This window comes from Oncorhynchus mykiss, chromosome 4, assembly GCF_057628025.1.
Source record: "Oncorhynchus mykiss isolate SJ-2025 chromosome 4, ASM5762802v1, whole genome shotgun sequence".
Classification (NCBI taxonomy): Eukaryota; Metazoa; Chordata; class Actinopteri; order Salmoniformes; family Salmonidae; genus Oncorhynchus; species Oncorhynchus mykiss.
In genome coordinates this window covers 57,752,162-57,772,107 of record NC_143025.1, presented here as the reverse complement: position 1 = coordinate 57,772,107, position 19,946 = coordinate 57,752,162, and the positions used below count along the sequence as shown (strand labels likewise).

General features: G+C 43.9%; 2 protein-coding genes across 3 annotated transcripts; one reads left to right on the top strand and one right to left on the bottom strand.

Annotated features, from left to right (window-relative positions):
* Positions 1-598: 598 nt before the first annotated feature.
* Positions 599-9,355, bottom strand: LOC110522026 (denticleless protein homolog). Its single transcript, XM_021600088.3, has 15 exons — positions 9,141-9,355; positions 8,681-8,806; positions 8,481-8,573; positions 8,190-8,251; positions 7,957-8,077; positions 7,518-7,583; positions 7,031-7,146; positions 6,846-6,919; positions 6,467-6,570; positions 6,087-6,191; positions 4,795-4,907; positions 4,559-4,648; positions 3,391-3,529; positions 2,454-3,121; positions 599-2,320 (listed from the first exon to the last, which is right to left on the bottom strand). Exons 1-15 carry the CDS (start codon positions 9,190-9,192, stop codon positions 2,255-2,257), a joined length of 1,995 nt encoding a protein of 664 aa, XP_021455763.3. The 5' UTR covers positions 9,193-9,355; the 3' UTR covers positions 599-2,254.
* On the top strand, positions 9,356-19,672 carry LOC110522025 (integrator complex subunit 7). 2 transcript variants are annotated; one of them, XM_021600086.3, is made up of 20 exons: positions 9,356-9,589; positions 9,950-10,079; positions 10,275-10,421; positions 10,667-10,804; positions 11,006-11,052; positions 11,400-11,599; positions 12,140-12,262; positions 13,886-14,003; positions 14,404-14,538; positions 14,872-14,969; positions 15,196-15,435; positions 15,620-15,757; positions 16,279-16,485; positions 17,098-17,292; positions 17,503-17,606; positions 17,722-17,790; positions 18,026-18,158; positions 18,343-18,441; positions 18,632-18,820; positions 19,108-19,672. In XM_021600086.3, exons 1-20 carry the CDS (start codon positions 9,496-9,498, stop codon positions 19,417-19,419), a joined length of 2,916 nt encoding a protein of 971 aa, XP_021455761.1. In that variant the 5' UTR covers positions 9,356-9,495; the 3' UTR covers positions 19,420-19,672. The 2 variants fall into 2 exon arrangements, with proteins under 2 accessions (XP_021455761.1, XP_090088494.1); XM_090232368.1 differs by having other exon boundaries at positions 9,395-9,589; positions 13,886-14,042.
* Positions 19,673-19,946: the final 274 nt, after the last annotated feature.

Sequence of the window (19,946 nt, the reverse complement as noted above, 5' to 3'; positions counted from 1 at the left end):
TATTTCTCTCTGCATTGTTGGGAAGGGCCCGTAAGTAAGCATTTCAGTTAGTCTACACCTGTTGTGTACGAAGCATGTGACAAATAACCTTTGGTGTCAGGTTAAAACAGAGGGGGAAAGTATACAGTAAAAACAGGTTGGAGACCAGTGTTGGAAACCTTTTACTGATGAACAGCATTGCATGGGGCTGTAAACCTAACGAGAAATGCAGTACACAGTACCATAGACATGTTTCTATGATACCAACAACAACAAAGTTGCCTCTTAACATTTTTTATTTTACAAGTATTGTTGTCTAGGGACATGCTTTCTGCAAAATCTAAATATTTGGTAGTGAAATCTGACATACTTCTCTAGTACTAATTCCAGTCCCATGGTCACTTCATTAATTGTAGCGTGACGTGGTAGTGACACAGCTAATTATTCAGTATGGGGAGCCAACACTGGAATTCAAACATGACATGAACGGTGTAAGGTGAAGAATTTCACCCACTAATGGTTAAGGGAAGAAAAGCTGGTCCTAGATCTGTACCACTCCAAAGTTGTATGCCAAGGTGATGGTATTTAATCAATGAAAAGTTCAGAAAGACACAGCAACTTTGGCTAAAGTCAGTTTATACAAGCAATAATCAAAGTTAATGTATATACACACACAAAATCCACATTTTCACAGAACTTATACAATATCTCATACAAATGAATAAACTGATGGCAGAAAAAGCCACACCAAGTATACAAAGTTAATGCACAAAATAAAGACATGAGATGAGGAAACTCAAAAGTTTGTCTTCTATGTTGAGCGAACAACCTGTTTTAAGGATACGCTATATTGTACCCATTGAGTATTTAGAGGTTAAGAATCAACCCACATATATACAATACCAGTGAAAAGTTGACACACCTGCTCATTCAAGGGTTTTCTTTATCATTCTACAATGTAGAAAATAGTAAAAAATAGAGAAGACATCAAAACTATGAAATAACACACCAAAAAAGTGTTAAACAAAAAGATCAAGCCCATATTATGGCAAGAACAACTCAAATAAGCACAAATAAACAGTCCATCATTACTGTAAGACATGAAGGTCAGTCAATCCTGTGAAAATGAAGAAATATGAATAACCATCAAGCGCTATGATGAAACTAGCTCTCATAAGGGCCGCCACAGAAAAGGAAGACCCAGAGTTACCTCTGCTGCAGAAGATATGATCATTAGAGTTACTAGCCTTAACTGCACTCAGATTGCAGCCCAAATAAATGCGTCACAGAGTTCAAGTAACAGACACATCAACTGTTCAGAGGAGAAGGTGTAACATCAGGCCTTCATGGTCAAATTGCTGCTGCTGAAGAAAAAAAACACTACTAAAAAGGACACCAATAAGAAGAGACTTACTTGGGCCAAGAAACACGAGCAATGGACATTAGACTAGTGGAAATCTGTCCTTTAGTCTGATGAGTCCAATTTTGAGATATTTGGTTCCAACTGCAATGTCTTTGTGAGATGCAGAGTAGGTGAACGGATGATCTCTGCATGTGTGGTTCCCACCGTGAAGGAGGTGGTGTGATAGTGCTTTGCTGCTGACACTGTCAGTGATTTATTTAGAATTCAAAAAGGCACACAACCAGCATGGCTACCATTCGGCAGTGAGACGCCATCCCATCTGGTTGGGGCTTAGTGGGACAATCATTTGATTTTCAACAGGACAATGACCCAACACACCCCCAGACTGTGTAAGGGATATTTGACCAATACGGAGAGCGATGGAGTGCTGCATCAGATGACTTGGACTCCACAAATCACCGGACCTCAACCCAATTGAGATGGTTTGGGATGAGTGTAGGAAAAGCGGCCAACATTTGCTCAGCATGTGGGAAATCCTTCAAGACTGTTGAAAAAGCATTCCAGATGAAGCTTGTTGAGAATGCCAAGAGAGTGCAAAGCTGTCATCAAGGCAAAGTGTGGCTACTTTGAAGAATCTCAAATAAATGTGGATTTGTTTAACACTTTTTTGGTTACGATATGATTCCATTTGTTATTTCATAGTTTTGATGTTTTTACTATTATTCTACAATGTAGAAAACAGTAAAAAAATAAATAAAAAAATAAAAAACCTTGAATGAGCAGTCCAAACTTTTGACTGATACTGTATAAATGCATCTTTAAAAATATTTCTCAGTTGAACAGTGATCCCAATTAAAATACATATATTGTGCTCTCACTCAGCACTGAGAGCACAATTTCAATCCAAACTGATTACTCCAAAGTCTTTTGCCGGAAATAGGAGGATATTTTCTGCATGGATCGTGGAGAGCGCATTGCCTGAGAGAGAAGAGAAAGATAAATGACAACAGGTACCATATTATGCAGTTAGAGCCATCAGTGTTTGTTCTACATTGGGAGCCAATCCTGGTCATACTGTAACATCACTAATTTCAGGTCAACTTGTGCATACCGGTGAGGTGGGCATCCTGCCATCTCGCCTCTTGCAGGCAATGGGGCTTCTGGGAATGCTGCTGGTGTTTCCCGCACCCTTCCTCAGCCTCTGGCTCATCACTGACAACCAGTCTGCCCCACCTGGAGAGTGGTTCTCCTTGTCTGCCTGTGTGGATGGGTCCTCCACCTGGAGGTCTGCTCCTTCCCAGGCCTCACTCCTCTCTGTGCCCGCCTGAGGTGGCTCCTGGCTGGGGCGGCACATGCCTGCCAGTCCTCGGCTGCTCTTGGCTGCGGGGTAGAGCTCCGTAATGCAGTTGCACTCCCCTGCACCATCGCAGCCCCCTGCTGCCCCACAGTCACCCGTCTCCAGTCGGCGCTTGGCCCTCCTCTCCGAGGGAGTAGTACCGGTTGGGCTCTGGGGGCTGAGCACTGTGTGGAGAGGAGAGGTGACCTGTCCCCAAGGAGACCCGGGGGTTCGGGAAAACCAGTTCCTGATGGATGAGGGTGTTTTCTGGCATAGGAGGGTGGCTTTAGCACCCTGAAGGGTGGAGAAGGTGGTGGTGCTGGAGGGTAGAGGCACGTCGGCTCTACTACCGGAGCAGGCGGCAGGCTGGGGGGAGGACAGGGCCCCCAGACTCCCTGCCTGGGGACTCTTGGCTGGGGTGGATTCCATGTGGTTCAAAGGCCCTTAGAGAGAGAAGCAGAGTTTCAGTTTCAATCCAAAGAGTTCCGGTTGTTCAAGAAGCATTGGAGGTAGTCATCTTTGTTATCGTTTGGCTACACAGACCAGTAAAAACAATTAAGGATGGTAACCACTGCATTGGATACGAAATTCCAGATATTCCCCATCTTCATCAGGCCATTTTATTAATGTCCTATCTAATTCCCTCATTGATCGGCATGTCAAAAATGTCATGTACCCTCTGCTGATAAATAGCAGCAGTAGCGATACTCACTTGGAATGGACACGGTGGTGGCAGGTTTAGGATATGCCCAGCCCACCAGATTGGCCTCTCCGACAGAGGACTTTGCTCCATCCGTCCCCCGGTCCAGACGCCAGATCCGTACGGTGTTGTCGTCAGAGCAGGAAGCAATCTGACAAGACAGAGCATGAGATTACACAGGGCCCCAATTTGCACCTCACCTAGCCTGGTTAAGCCAGACTGAATGCTGCACACATCATTGTTTCAATGGTGAACGGAGTGTGGTGCCAGGACAACCACCTCTCCCTCAACATGAGCAAGACAAAAAAAAGCTGATTGTGGACTACAGGAAAAGGCGGTCCGGGCCGAACAGGCCCCCATTAACATTGACGGGCTGTAGTGGAGCGGGTGGAGAGTTTCAAGTGCCTTGGTGTCCACATCACCAAGACAGTCATGAAGAGGACACACCACCTTTTCCCCCTCAGGAGACTGAAAAGATTTGGCATGGGTCCCCAGATCCCCAAAAAGTTCTACAGCTGCACCATCGAGAGCATCCTGACCGCATCACCGCCTGATACGGCAACTGCTCAGCATTTGACCGTAAGACATTAGAGGGTAGTGCGTACGGCCCGGTACATCAATGGGGTCAAGCTTCCAGCCATCCAGGACCTATATAATATGCAGTGTCAGAGGATAGCCCCAAAAATTGTCAGAGACTCCAGTCACCCAAGTCATAGACTTTCCTCTCTGCTACCACACGGCAAGTGGTACCGGAGCGCCAAATCTAGGACCAAGTCTCCTTAACAGCTTCTACCCCCAAGCCATAAGACTGCTGAACAATTAATCAAATGGCCACTGGACTATTTACATTGACACCCCCCCACATAGTCACTTCACCCCTTCTTACATGTACAAATTACCTCGACTAACCTGTACCCCCGCACACTGACTGTATCGGTACCCCTCTGTATATAGCCTTGTTATTTTTTACTTTAGTTTATTCAGTAAAAATGTTCTTAATGCTTATTGCACTGCAATGTTAGTTAAGGGCTTGTAAGTAAGAATTTCATGGTAAGGTCTATCTATACTTGTTGTATTCGGCACATGTGACAAAGTTTGATTTGATAAGAATAACATTCTTAACACAAACCATCTGAAATCATGCTGGCTATGTGAACATAGACAAAATCTTAGATCTCACCTTTGTGAAATCTGTTGGGCACCACGCGATGGAGGTCACTTCCTGCTTATGGCCCTGAAGCATCATAGGAACCTGCTTTGGGTCGGAGATCTGAAATAGGAGGTTAAGACACATTATAAAATGCATGGATATAATAGTTATTAAATAGTCAAAGCATGTTAATTTGTCAGCAATCGTCCATCAGTCTGCTTTTCAAAGGTTTTCCCTGGATTGGGTAAATCTAAATGTCAGCTCACCTTCCAGATGTATGTATGATGGTCACTTGAGCCACTAGCCAGGAACTGGTCGTCTGGGCTAACAGTGGACTTGACGTAAAACGAGGAGTTTAGGTGACCAGCGAAGACTGCCACTGAAAAAGAAAGACATGTTAGAACATCAGAAATAATGTGCACATAACCAGACATTGTTGTTCAGAGTACACAGGGCGAGTACACAAAAAGTGGTCAACATAACTAAATAAATATCATCCTGAGGAGCAGGGCTCAACTAAGAACAATTTTTGTGCCCAAGTTTTTAAAAAAGTAGGAGCACAATGAAAAATATTTGCAATATTAAATCTAGAATCCTTAATTTTTCTAGGTGCAATGGTGCTCCTAAATAAAATTCAGGTCACACATGCATGTAAATTGGTCGCACTGTAGAGCCCTGCTGAGGAGACACTCCAGTCAACACACATATTACTTCCTGTTCGGTCAAAGGACTGGTCACATTGTAAGTTAGAGCCCCCTGGGCTACATTCTTGACTAGTGTCGGAATAAAGACCCCACACCCAGCAGTGCAGCACCCAGTCTCAGCTAGTGGGTAAAAATACCAGGGTGGTGTTCATTAGGCACCGAACAGTAGACAGCGGAGTAAATAAGAACCGCACATTTTTGCTTTCCACTAACTTAAAAAAATAATTTAAAAAATCCTTTGCATGTCCTAATGAACACATCCCAGGCTTAGATGACTCATTAAGAACACAAACACCGAGGTGTTTCTCATCTCTTTCAGTCAGACAGTCTCCTGTATACACTGTACCCAACCTGTCTGTTTAACAACCTCTGGGCCATTGCAAAGACGGTTTAATACCATACTTGTTTGGCACGTTATATTGTTATTCATTTTATCAGGTAAGTTGACTAGAACACATTCTCATTTTACAGCAACGACCTGGGGAATAGTTTCAGGAGAGGAGACGTTAGCCAAATGATAGTAGCCACATTCATTATGACGGTGTTGGCACATGCAGTTGAACTAGCTATTCAAGCAAATAAATCTTCCCAAAGTATGGCATTTTTGCCTATCTGACAGCTTCTCATAAATAAAATTGTTTCAACCAGTAGTGTGCAGCCCCACCTGGTGGAAAACAGTGGTAGTGACATAAAAAAAATGTAATGGCATGCAGGAGCTTAACGTGAATGGATGGGAGACTATACAGATGCATTAGAGTAACTTGCCATAAAACAAAGTCATGGGCTGAATGCAGCCATGCTTTTGATGGATGTGGCCATATAAATAGAATGACATGCAGAAGGCATTTGTTTACCTGGAGTGGTTTTCAATCCACTGACGTTAAACATGTAGATGTTGTCGTCGATGCAGTTGGAGAACAGGTTGGAGCCGGTGGAGTCCAACACCAGCCCCGAGTAACCTACCCAGAGAACACAGGTCAGGTCCTACACTTGTGCTACTCTATGAAACAAACACTTTTTTAAACAACAACATGTTTGAATACTTGTAAACTGCTTCCTTCATTCCTTTACAGAATTCACTGATCTTTACTTTACTTTGATGAAAGGATGAGTTCCAGACAGTAGCTTCACCAATCCAGTAATATCTATCCTAATAATCCAGTAATATCTATCCTATTCCAAGGAAGGAAGGATACAATTATCAAGAATATGAGTCATGTTTGAGAAAACCCACCTAGCTTTCGTGTGCTGGAGCCTGGGTACGGGTACACCTGGAGTGGTATGGGGTCGTGGTGGTATGCAGTGTAGCTTTTCCGAAGGTCCCACATCTTGATTATCCTGGTTAAAAGGAAAAACATCACATTCGAAAGTAAGAATCGTTCTTTGTGGTGCTGGCTTCACATACATCCTATGACAGTCATCTAGATTTTTAGTAAGCTTGTCACACCATCGTGCCAATTCAAACCATACTGGCTCAGATGTTATCCTTTCAATGTCCTTTTCAGCCAGGTTCAGCAACTGTGTCAGATACGTAAACTGGCCAGCGCAGTACGTAACGAGAGCAGCGCAGCACTGCTCAGTAGCATTGAAGTATTAAACATCAGATTTCTTACCCATCAACAGCTCCTGAAGAGATGAGGGTGTGTGCATCACGGAACAGCACCACAGTGACACTCTGCTGGGAGTCCTACAAGACATGGAGAACAGATTTCAGATTTGCTCTTAATATCCCAGTCCTGAACTATAATCAGTATGAAGAGAACAATAAAACTGACACTGGATCAGTTTTACTACTAACCACAGAGGGGGCCATGCCACGTGTGCCTGAGCGTCTCTTCTTCGTGTTAGAGGGTGTGTTTCTATCCGTCTTATTGTGAGCCCCGCTGATCTGCTTCACCTGCCTGTAGAATCCATCTGAAGGGAAAACAAACACCATTACCCACTCAATCTCTCGTAGATAGACACACATAACTGGTATCGGCAGCATCTGTCAACAGTCTGTAACAACTAACAAGGAACTTTGTTCCGGTGCACAGATTTTCTTGTGACTGATCACAATTTCTGGAGCGGACATTTGGCCCATAGACTTGCCTGTAACGTCTCAGCCTAGAACTTAATAGAGCATTAGGCACAATTACCCAAGATTTTAGTCCTGGCTTTACTCACTGAAATATTCTAACTTTTGAAAGATTTAAGATACAAAAATATGCAACGACTAACCTATCGATTTCAAACATACTGTTTACACTAAAGAAAACGGTAATCACTTTCATATCTGTCCTTACCTTTTTTGCTGCACCTGGTGTCCCAGACCATAATATTCCCATCTCGGCCCCCAGTACAGAACACAGCTGTTGGAGAAGAGAGAAGTTTGCATGGTTACTAAGAAGTTTTCGGGCACAAACAACAAAGTGTGCAGTGGCCTAAAATAAAAAGCACAGGCTCCCCTGGTGAAAAACAGAAACTCTGCAGCAGCTGTTTAAGGAGAGTTTTGTTCTCAGTAGATGAATTGTCAAGCTGTTCTGTGATGATGCCTATAATAAAAAACCTTTTAGGCATGGGTATACACACACACAATAAATCTGAAAGACCATTCACTCAAAGCCATGTCTCTGCATTCAGGAAACATACTTATATATATATATATATATATGGCTTCGTTTTTAATGTATCATGTGCTGCCGCTCTAGGACAATAAAGTTATTGAATTGATATGAAAATGACCTTTCTCCTGCTGTGTGAATGCAACAGATTTGAGGCTGCACTGGTGCCCCTTGAAGCTGCCAAGGAGTTCCCCCGATGCCACGTCCCACAGCTTGGCCATCTGATCACCTGATGCAGTCACCTGATGGAAATACACAACATTTTATCATGCATCTTCTAACATGTCTATAGAAAGTAGTAGTCTGTTTCACATCACACACAGTGGTCAATCAGGGAAAACTTATCCTACTCACCAAGCTAGCCTCCCCTGGCACCCAAGCAAGGTCAAAGACAGCATTCTCGTGTGCCATCCATTCTATGGAATAGCAAAATAAAGTTTATACCCCAATTGGCATCTAATGACATTTAATGAGTTATGGTCCTAAAACAAGGCAAGCTAGGCTGGAGATTCAGAGAGCTGCAATGGCTAGGCGGTCTGCATAATATGGGTGCATTATCATATCATCTGTTGTCTCAGCCCAAAAAACAAGATGCTTGAATTACTCTGTTGGTCATGTGGTTTTGCCACTCAGGTGATAAGTTACCTTTCAGGACTGGACTCTGTCTGTTATCTGTGTTGTAGAGCCTCAAGACACCCTCCTCGTTGGCCACAGCAAATACACTCTGCAACCCTCGAGCTAAAACGCCAGGAAAAGAAGTGGTTAACAGAAGAAAACAGGACATCGGGACAGTGGTTCATGGTTAACGCCTTCATAGGCATACAGTAGAGTACTTCCTGTATTACCTGTAGAGAAGGCGCATCCAAAAGGGGGCACGGCTACCCCCATGTTCCCGTATGAGATGTGTTCATCATGCCGTGCACACTGGTAGCCGTTCAGCAGGGAGGACAACGGGTACTTTGGGCTGAGGTCTGGTGGAGAAGAGGAAACAACAAATACAACCACTATGAAACGTGCAGCGAAAACCGTGTGTGATATCCATCCCCAGGAACCGCCAAGGACCTCCTTAGCTATTTGTTAACGCTAGCCACTTCCCCACAACAATATCCACCCATCCATCCATTAGCATCACAAAATGGCCAGCCTAGCAGCCAACAATGCTGAAGTAAACACAGCTGAGCTAGTTAACTAACTAACTTTGGCTAAGTAGCTAGCTACAGCCAAATATCTTTCTCATTGTTCTATCTGTGCTATAGCTGCCTAGAAACATTGAAGGCAGACTACTGTCTACATTAACATTCTTACCATTGCGCCTCCGTTTACGGACTCCTCTGTCAACAATGGAGCGAAAAAGCATTTCTCTAACTCAGCCGAAGCCAGACGATTTTTTAAAAACTATTTCTATTCGTCAGAGCAATTCCTGTGCTGTGATCTTCTGTTTGTTTCTCCCCTTTCCCGCGAACTAATGAACTGAAAGAAGAGACGAATCTCCCGCTAATGTTGCGTCGCGCTCGCTGATTGGTTGGAAATGTTATACTTCCTGTATTACGTCACTTCATGCCTCTGGGCCGAACGGAACACGTTAGCTATATCCGGTGGCTGAACTAATACTTTAAAATATAACATACAGTTGTTTCACGTGAAGTCTAAAATATAAACAATGTCGCTTTCTACTGCACGGTCATTCTTGTCAGAGGCCGGTTATGGGGAACAAGAATTGGATGCAAATTCAGCTCTCATGGAGTTGGACAAAGGTGTGTAGTTAGCCGGCTGGCAACAAGCTAGGTGGCTAGCCATTTGTTATCCTTATCAATGCGAAACTAGTTTAACAGCTTAACATTTGAAACAACTGTTCTGTGTCATGTATCCCCGGAAGTTTATGCATTCAAGGGCACACAACGGCACATTTGTTAGTTACAATTAAAATAACAAGAAAGCTAGCTTCTTAGTAGCGAACGCTAGGTTTTCGCCTCAGTGACGAGCAAACTTGAACTGCATTCAGACGTTTGTCAGTTAGGCATATGGCTACAGGGGATGGAACTGAAGTTGTCCTTCCAGATCTGTGTACACTGATAAATCTACATGTTTGACTGAATTTCTGTCATTTGTTACAGGTTTGCGGTCTGGGAAGCTTGGGGAACAATGTGAAGCAGTGGTCCTCTTCCCCAAACTCTTCCAGAAGTACCCTTTCCCCATCCTCATCAACTCTGCTTTTCTGAAACTGGCAGATATCTTCAGGCTTGGGTACAGAGAATTGTGACATTTCAACTAGACATTACTCTGCCAAATCATAAATGCACTTTTCACTTGTCGTTACTGATATGTATTAAAATGCATAAACCTCTGCCTCAGAATCGTTCCAAGGCAGCTAACCAGAGTGAGTTTTGACCGTATTGTCCTCCTACTGTAATAAATAAACATACCTCTCCCCTCTTTCAGGAACAACTTTCTGCGCCTCTGTGTGTTGAAGGTGACTCAACAGAGCGAGAAGCACCTGGAGAAGATCCTTAACGTGGACGAGTTTGTCAAGAGGGTATTCTCTGTCATCCACAGCAATGACCCTGTGGCCAGAGCCATCACTCTCAGGTGCCATAGCGTGCACTTCTCTTTCCATTTTGGGTTTGATATCTTATGATGGTGGTTAAATCCACATTCCACACAGTGGCTGTGTTGCAGATTTGCATGGTGGTCATCGTTAGTCTCACATTTCAGAGAACCAAGCTTTTATTTTTATTTGTAAAGACTCAATCATCTTCACTTACATGATTTCTAATTCTCTGTGTTTTGTCCTGTTTTTTAAATTCAAAAAACAAAAAACAAAAATTATGAAGGATGCTTGGCAGTTTGGCCACTATCATCCCGGAAAGGAAGAATGCCCATCACAGCGTTCACCAAAGTCTGGATTCTCATGACAACGTCGAAGTAGAGGCCGCCATTTTTGCATCGGCCTGCTTCTCTGCACAGTCGAAGTAAGTGGGTCTCTGTTTGAGATAAGTTTCAATGTGGTCTATGTTGTCTGCCCAAACTGTCATAATTTTAACTTGGCTTAATCCCTTGCAAACTGTTGAGAATTGTTTTGTTCTATGCCCCATCCAGGAAAGAGGAATAATGATGTATTCAGTGTCTGACTCATTGAACATGTTCTGTTCTTTGTCCCTTTCAATCTGTAGAGACTTTGCAGCTGGGATTTGCAACAAAATCAGTGAAATGATTCAAGGTAACATAATGTCTCTAGTATCATGTGAACATCTTGTGCAGAATCATATTACATTCTGTGAAATTTGTGTTTAGTTATTTACAAGCAACTGACCAAGCACATTGGTGGTGTTGTAGAGAAGAAAAGGCCATGCAATTCCTTTTAAGTGAAGCATCCAGGGTCATGTTCATTAGTCTACACTGTAGCAACACATTTTGCAACAAACCGAAACCAGTGTTTTGTTATTGGACAAGTTCAGATAGTACCTTCGGGTTTCTGAACTTTTTCTTCCATTTCGTGCCAACTGAACATTACCCAGTTGATCTCCCACTGGGCCGTGCAATCACTACGCTCTTCTTCCTCTCCAGGTCTGGACACCCCGGTGGACCTGAAACTGAAGCTGATCCCTATGTTGCAGCACATGCACCACAATGCCAGCCTGGCCTCTAGCAGCCGAGAGCTGCTGCAGCAGCTGGTCACCTCCTACCCCTCCACCCCCATGGTCATTGTCACCCTGCACACCTTCACCCAGCTGGCCGCCTCCTCGCTCATTGACATCCCCAAACAGGTAGCTATAGTAACAGACACTAGGGGATAACTATGGGGACGTGGCTGGCGTGCAAACTGATATTACATTTTCAAATTGGTTAAAATTAAGGTAAAAGTCAGTTTTAGATTTTGGCTAGTCGTGCTGTCAATGCGATGCTGGTCAGGAAAATCCTCAGTCTCTCCCCAGACACTAATGGACATTAGAATCCCATTAGTACACAACTCAGACAATTTTTGGCAGCTGGACCCTATTTGGTATGACAGTTGACACCACAGCACAGACTGAGTGCATTTCATCCAAAACAATCATACAAACAGATCTCCACGTGTAGAATTTGAGTGACAAGTGACTTCTTAATATCACCTGCAACTCTGAAGCCCAGATGACAGCAAAGCTTAGCAACAGTGGAAATGCTAATCTGCTAATGCAGATGCATACTGTGGCATCCACCCAGGCTATAAAATCTAAATTCCTCTCCTGAGCTCAAGAATCTGAGAGATCTGTAGAAGGCTTTGAATAGTGTTTAATGGCTAGTCTATTTTCCCCCACTGTCTGCAGTTACAGCTGCTTCTCCAATATCTGAAGGAGGACCCCAGGAAAGCAGTCAAGAGATTGGCTATCCAGGACTTGAAGCTCCTGGCTAAAAAAGCCCCCCATCTCTGGAACAGAGAAAACACTCAGGTGGGGTCTTATGTCCCACACATACAGTACCAGCCAAAAGTTTGTACACCTACTCATTCAAGGGTTTTTCTACATTGTAGAATAATAATGAAGACATAAAAACTATGAAATAACACACATGGAATCATGTAGTAACCAAAAAATCTTTAAACAAATCCTAAATATATTTGAGGTTCTTCAAAGTAGGCGCCCTTTGCCTTGATGACAGCTTTGCACACGCTTGGCATTCTCTCAACCTGCTTCCCCTGGGATGCTTTTCAGTCTTGAAGGAGTTCCCACATATGCTGAGCACTTGTTGGCTGCTTCTTCTTCACTCTGCGGCCCAACTCATCCCGAACCATCTCAACTGGTTTGAGGTTGGGTGATTGTGGGGTCCAAGTCATCTGATGCAACACTCCATCACTCTCCTTCTTGGTCAAATAGCCCTTACACAGCCTGGAGATGTGTTGGGTCATAATCACACTAAGCGCAAACCAGATGGGATGGCGTATCACTGCAGAATGCTGTGGTAGCCATGCTGGTTGTGTGCCTTGAATTTTAAATTAATCACCAACCGTGTCACCAGCAAAGCACCATCACCTCCTCCATTCTTCACGGTGGAAACCACACATGCAGAGATCATCTGTTCACCTACTCTGCGTCTCACAAAGACAAGGCGGTTGGAACCAAAAATCTAAAATTTGGACAGATTTCCACCAGTCTAATATCCATTGCTCATGTTTCTTGGCCCAAGCAAGTCTTTTCTTCTTATTGGTGTCCTTTAGTAGTGGTTTCTTTGTAGCAAAGGCCTGATTCACACAGTCTCCTCTGAACAGTTGATGTTTCGATGTGTCTGTTACTTAAACTCCAAAGTATTTATTTGGGCTGCAATTTCTGAGGCTGGTAACTCTAATGAACTTATCCTCTGCAGCAGGGGTAACTCTGCGTCTTCCTATCCTGTGGCGGTCCTCATGAGAGCCAGTTTCATTATAGCACGTGTTGGTTTTTGTGACTACACTTCAAGAATCTTTCAAAATTCTTGACATTTTCTGGATTGACAGACCTTCATGTTTTAAAGTAATGATGGACTGTCATTCCTTTTTGCTTATTTGAGATGTTTCTTGCCATAATATGGACTTGGTAATTTACCAAATAGGGTTATCTTCAGTATACCACCCCAACCATGTCACAACACAACTGATTGGCTCAAACGCATTAAGAAGGAAAGAAATTCCACAAATGAACTTTTAACAAGGCACACCTGTTAATTGAAATGCATTCCAGGTGGCTACCTCATGAAGCTGGTTGAGAGAATGCCAAGAGAGTTCAAAGCTGTCATCCAGGCCAAGGGTGGCTACTTTGAAGAATCTAAAATATATTTTGATTTGTTTAACACTTTTTTTTGGTTACTACTTGATTCCAAATGTGCTATTTCATTACTATTATTCTACAATGTAGAAAATAGTAAAAATAAAGAACCCAAACTTGACTGGTAATGTACCTGCAAGTTATTCCTCCATAATCAAACTGCAAGTAGGGAATTCATTCAGTGGGTATTTTGAGGATAATCCATGTTTTCATGATACTGTGTTAATTTATTTTCGTTGCAGTGCATTAAATAAATGGTTATTCCTCTGTGTGTAGACCCTGTGTGAGTGTGCCCTGAGTAGCCCTTACAACAGCCTGAAGCTGGGCATGCTGTCTGTTCTCTCAACCCTCTCTGGAACCATCGCCATCAAACAGTACTTCAACCCTGGAACAGGTACAGTATAATGCAAACAGTACTTCAACCCTGGAACAGGTACAGTATAATGCAATATTGCCTGACTTTCAGTACAGGCAATCAATCGTAAGACACATTTACTTTCAATTAAAACAATGTTTTTCTTAAGTTTAACCATGCATCGCTTTAAGCTCTTGGCCCACATTCAAAATATGTCTCGGCGTATGAGTGCTAATTTAGAATCAGGTGTAATTTGTCCATAGAATCTTATTCATATGATCTAAAGGGCAAAACTGATCCTATATCAGCACTCCCACTCTGAGACTCTTTGTGATTACGGGCCCTGCTGTTTTGGGGCTTTGCGATGTTGGGAACATTCAGTCAAGTACTCAAGTTGAGTTCAGAACTTCCCAAAACATTCCTCTTTTCTACCGCTCAGGTGGTGCTTCCGCCCCTCCCCGGCTCACTGACCTGGTTAAGCTGGTGCAGGAATGCTGTTACCACAGCAACCTGGCTGTCGCTGCCCATGGAGTCACTGTACTCGCTAACATCGCTATTTCATGTCCAGAGAAAGGTGGGCGCTGGGTATAGGGTACCACTTAGTGGTATTTGATGTCCTCTTACTCATCTTTCATTAGCTACCTGACCATCACAGGACTTCACAGGCATTTTAAAATGGGGCTTACCTTAGAAAAACTTCCAGTAGGGGACTAATTCATGGTAAAAAAAGGGTTTGATGCACTCAAAGGTCTTCAAGGGCCTTCACAGATTACCTGTACAGTATTTGGGTTTTTCAGCAATACAATTACATCTCATCCATTTCTTTAAATGCGGTGTTTTGTTCTTTGCAAAAATATATGTATTTTTAATGCTTTCAATGACTTATTGTCCTGCTTTTCCTCTCCAGACATGATGCAGCTGGAGCAGGACACAGTGATGGGGTTGGAGTCTCTGCTGGTGCTCTGCAGTCAGGATGACAGCCCCAGAGCTCAGGCCACACTCAAGGTGGGTAGCACCCAGGACCCATATGTCTATACATTACTCGTACAGTGAGGGGAAAAGATGCTTGGCTTACTCAGTAGTCGTATAAACGGCCATGTGAACGCTGTAATTTATTAACTGTTAGTTTATAGATAGGTTTACAAATCTGTAATAAACAGTTATAACACATTTGTTGTAATTGTGTACTCATTCTTTTCCTCACTCCGTGTGTTTCCCTCTCACTCCCCAGACGGCTCTCACGTCATTGGTCCAGCTGCTGAAGAGTCGCCCCCACCTCAGCCAATCAGCGGTGGAGTTCCTGCTGTGCCAGCTGCACTTGGCCCGCGACCCCTCCCGCGTGCTGATGTGCCACGCCCTGGCGGCCATCGCCACTCAGTTGCCTGTGCTAGGAGAGGGCATGCTGGGGGATCTTGTGGACCTCTACCGGGTGGCCAGCCACTCGTCCACTGACAAGCAACAGGAGCTCCTGGTGAGAGATACACAAAACCCTAATACTAACTGTCATTGCCCTAAGGGGACTAATAAAGTTGTTGAAATGAAATGCATTTGTTTGTTTTTTACCACACAATTTAAAGCTGTTCTCCAATCATGAATCCCACCTACTGGATACTGACATCTGGTTTGTGTTATCACCTCCCCTCTGCTCCCCGCAGGTTTCCTTGGCGACGGTGGTGTTTGTGGCTAGCCAGTCGTCCCTGTCGGCAGAGGTGAAGACTGTGATCAAGCAGCAGCTGGAGAACGTGGCCAACGGCTGGACGGTGTACTGTATAGCCCGGCAGGCCTCGCGCATGGTGAGTTTCTAGTCTGCGGGAAGTAAAGGTTTATTAAATCTGGCACATTTGCAGAAATGTTGATACCTGCATTGTCCCTGTCAAATTAACCTAATAAAATAAAGCAGGCACTTGTAGTCTACATCTCTCTGAAGTAAGTCCATGTAAAGATGAATGCATAAAGCACATATATATAAGCTTCCTGTTGAAGGATTATCCCCATAGACATATACTGTGATATGTATAGGGAATATCCGTGCTGCGCTCATTTAGGTTGGAATCCTACATGCCCACACTTAACTTGGCACTCGCCTAAATCATGCATTGATGTCAATGACAGACTTTTGTGAAAACTCGAATAACACGCGCAGATCTCAGGTTAGGATTCAGGCCTTAGTCATTAGTCACTAATACTGATGCCTCGCCTCAACACAGTATTTGGAAACGTTTCGAAAAAGCTTTTCCACCCTACTGTCCTGACCTGTGTGTTTTGTTTGCCAGCCTGCCTCCATAACATCTCGTCTGGACCTCTGTCCTCGCAGGGTTGTCATGAGTTCTCCAGCGAGCTGTACCAGAGCTTGCGGACACGTGTGGCCTCCGAGCACTTCTACTTCTGGCTCAATAGTCTGAAGGAGTTCTCCCAGGCCGAGCAGTGTCTGAACGGCCTGGAGGACGGAGACTACAGCGCCGCCATGACGGCCATCGCCGAGGCCCTGCGCTCCTACCAGAAGGGCATTGCCTCCCTCACGGTCAGTGACTGGCAACCTGCTTATAGGAAGGCAACGGATCAATTTTTAAATCAACTGTAAACAACTGACTTGCCCCTATTGTAGGTTTCAATATGGCAGGTAGCCTAGTGGTTAGAGCGTAGGGCCAGTAACCGAAAGGTTGTCAGCTCGGGGATTCGATTTAGCAAGGTATAAATCTGTCGTTCTGCCCCTGAACAAGGCAGTTAACCCACTGTTCCTAGGCCGAAATTGTAAATAAGAATTTGTTCTTAACTGACTTGCCTAGTTAAATGAAAATACAGCAGGGTTGCAGTCAATTTAAGTTTTAAATTCAGTCCATTCCGGAAGTGAATAGAAATTTCATGAGTTGAAAATATTTCCATTCGTGAATTGGATTTCAATTAACTTTGTGAATTGACTGAAATGAATTGTGAATTTACCCCAACCCTGCTGTATTGTTTTTATGTGCTGTTAAACCTGTCAGAATCCTTTTAGCCAGGTAGTACTGGAGTTCAATGGTTCTTTCCAGTCTGCTTAACTATCCAGTTAATGAGCTAGGTAATATTGAAAGTCAACTCTTAACTATCCAGTTAATGAGCTAGGTAATATTGAAAGTCAACTCTCAACCTCTAGGCTGCCAGCACGCCCCTAAGCCCACTGTCGTACCAGTGTGACTTTGTGAAACTGCGCATTGACACGCTCCAGGGCCTGTCCCAGCTCATCTGCACCTGCAACAGCCTGAAGACCAGCCCGCCCCCTGCCATTGCCACCACCATCGCCCTCACCTCAGGCAACGAGCTGCAGCGCTGCGGACGCATCGCCATGCAGGTACAGGGGAAGGGACACTGAGTTCAAATTCTATTTCTGAATGTCAATTCAAAACCATTGAATGGTAGTACTAACATTACTCCATACAGTAAGACTGGGGGGTCAGTCTGTACAGAAGAAGGGGGTTATGAATGGCTGGCTGGATGAACACGGATATCTATTCCATCAATGGATATATAGAAACATCTCTATTTTCTTTCTCCAACTCAGATGAGGGTGTCCATGGATGAGTTCCGGAGTCTTGCTGCCCGCTACGCTGACCTGTACCAATCCTCATTTGACGCTGACTCTGCCACCCTCCGTAACGTGGAACTGTATCCTTAAACATAAGAGAACGGACACGCCTTGCCCATTAAATCATTAGTAAAATCTTAGTTAAAACCACTTCCATTGACAATCCTCTCACATGTCTTTAACTGTTGGCTACAGACAACAACAGAGCTGCTTGCTGGTCTCCCATGTCATCGAGGCTCTGATACTGGACCCACATTCAGCCAGGTAAAGCTTGTTAATATGACTAACAACCTTATTCACTCATTGCTGTGTAATGTTCAGGGGATTATTTTCCTTACCACACCAGCAGCCTAACGTAGTATTCCAGGAAGTGTTGTCTTGAAGAGTTTACTTTAGTCTGGACATTTCAGTTGATTCAATCTGAATTTTACCAAAACTCGTTTTATTTTGTGAAAATTCTATTGAAGCAAATGGGATATCTCTCTGTTCTGCCCTCCAGTTTCCAGGACTATGGGACTCTGGGCTCAGTGCAGACAGAGAGCGAGTATGAGAGGCGGATGATGTCCGTGTTCAACCACGTCCTGGAGGAAGTGGAGGGCCTAAGCAGGAAGCACCCTCCTGTCTCTTACCTGGTGAGGTCATCAAACTACCCAGGGTTGTGTTCATTAGGTACCAAATGAAGAAAATTGACAAACTGAGAACCACTACTTGGACAGTTTTCAGTTGCTTGCCCTAATTAACCTGTAATGATGCTTCTTCCAGCTGGTCAGTGAATGGGATGACAAAATGCTAACCTATTTGTTTTTGTTTATGTAGCACACAGGTTGTCTATGTGATGCGGTCATAGCTCTGCTTAAGGTCCCACTGTCCTTCCAGAGGTACTTCTTCCAGAAGCTTCAGTCAACCAGTATTAAGGTAACTAACTAATGCAATAAAAAATACTATTCGGAATACACTACTTTAGCTCAGTTCTTGCTTTAGGAGCCATTTGATGCGTTGGTATTTGGTACACTGTAAAATGTATGTATTAGATTTGCAATAACATGAAGAAGTAGTATTTTGCATTGAAATTGATTGACTTATTTCACTTTTTTTTTTTTCCCAGCTTGCTCTTTCCCCATCTCCTCGAACCCCGACCGAGCCAATCCCAGTGCAAAACAACCAACAGCTGACTCTGAAGGTGGAGGGCGTGGTGCAGCATGGCTCCACCCCTGGACTGTTCCGCAAAATTCAGTCTGTCTGCCTCAACGTCAGCTCCACTCTTCAGAGCAAGACTGGTGGACCCGAATACAAGGTGACTCTTCACCTATCCCACCACCTGCCCTAGTCGTGATTATTGCAGTGGTTATTTACCTTACACACTACTGGTCTGTTCTAAACGGTTGAGGCTGTTGATGGATATCTCATACGCTTTTCCTATAAAGTTACAATGTCTCTAGCTACTATGGTTTTAGACCCTTTTTTTTTAGCTTAATTTAGACAAAAAATTACAACTCACTGGTTCAGCTTCATTAATTGTATTTGATTAATACAACTCAATACCAAAGTATGTAACCACCAGCATATTTAATTTCCCATCAGATTCCACTGGACAGCAACACCAATGAGATTGAGCAGCGGGTGGAGCCGCACAATGACTACTTCAGCACCCAGTTCCTGCTTAACTTCTCCATCCTGGGCAGCCACATGGTCAACGTGGAGGCCTCAGTTGTGGACGAGAGCGGCATCGAGTGGAAGACCGGGCCCAAGACCACTGTGTCGGTCAAGTCCCTGGAAGACCCTTACGCCCAGCAGCTCCGCCACAACCAGCAACAGCAGCAACAGGCTCAGCAGGCTAGGCCCGAGACGGCCCCGGCCCCCCAGAGGAGTAGTGTATATGCCCGCTTCCAGTGATACCTCTAACCCATTGTGTTGTCCCATAACTTGTTTGTATGTTTCCTTTCCTTCGTCAACGCTCATCTGAAAAGACTGGACTGGAGCAATAGAGGCATGAGCAATGGCTTGGTGAGCTTTCACCTATCCATTTTTTCTTAGGTTAGTGGTCACAAAGGAAGGAACCTCCCCCCAGGAGGTTTCTTGTCTTGTAGAATTCCCGGTGACTGTTTACTAATATTCTGTCAATTATTAAAGGCCACATTTCATTGAAGCTCTGCAATGTGAGTCTTTGTGTGATTGTGGCTCGATTGTTGTCATGCTGTTTAGGGACACTAGGACAAATTCCCATTTATATTATATCTCTGTACCTTTATTAGCTTTCGATAAAGGCCTTGTATATTGGAAATATAAATGGTCAGTAAATCTACTTACTGCAGGTTAGTGCACAAGAATGCAACTATGCAACATTTAATCATTCAATTCTCTAGGTGGAGGGCTGCACCTCCATAGGGTTCCCCTGACTGTCAGTGAATCTAGTGGTCCAT

What these genes read in the sequence shown, in the direction of transcription:
- LOC110522025 (XM_021600086.3), top strand. Translation starts at nt 9,496, where the DNA reads ATGTCGCTTTCTACTGCACGGTCATTCTTGTCAGAGGCCGGTTATGGG. An exon ending in TGCTTCTCTGCACAGTCGAA is followed by an intron (nt 10,805 to 11,005) that starts GTAAGTGGGTCT and finishes TTCAATCTGTAG; the next exon opens with AGACTTTGCAGCTGGGATTT. An exon ending in ACCCTCCGTAACGTGGAACT is followed by an intron (nt 17,607 to 17,721) that starts GTATCCTTAAAC and finishes TGTTGGCTACAG; the next exon opens with ACAACAACAGAGCTGCTTGC.
- LOC110522026 (XM_021600088.3), bottom strand. Translation starts at nt 9,192, where the DNA reads ATGCTTTTTCGCTCCATTGTTGACAGAGGAGTCCGTAAACGGAGGCGC. An exon ending in GTGGCATGGCCCCCTCTGTG is followed by an intron (nt 6,920 to 7,030) that starts GTTAGTAGTAAA and finishes CATGTCTTGTAG; the next exon opens with GACTCCCAGCAGAGTGTCAC. An exon ending in CTCCAGCACACGAAAGCTAG is followed by an intron (nt 6,192 to 6,466) that starts GTGGGTTTTCTC and finishes TTCTCTGGGTAG; the next exon opens with GTTACTCGGGGCTGGTGTTG.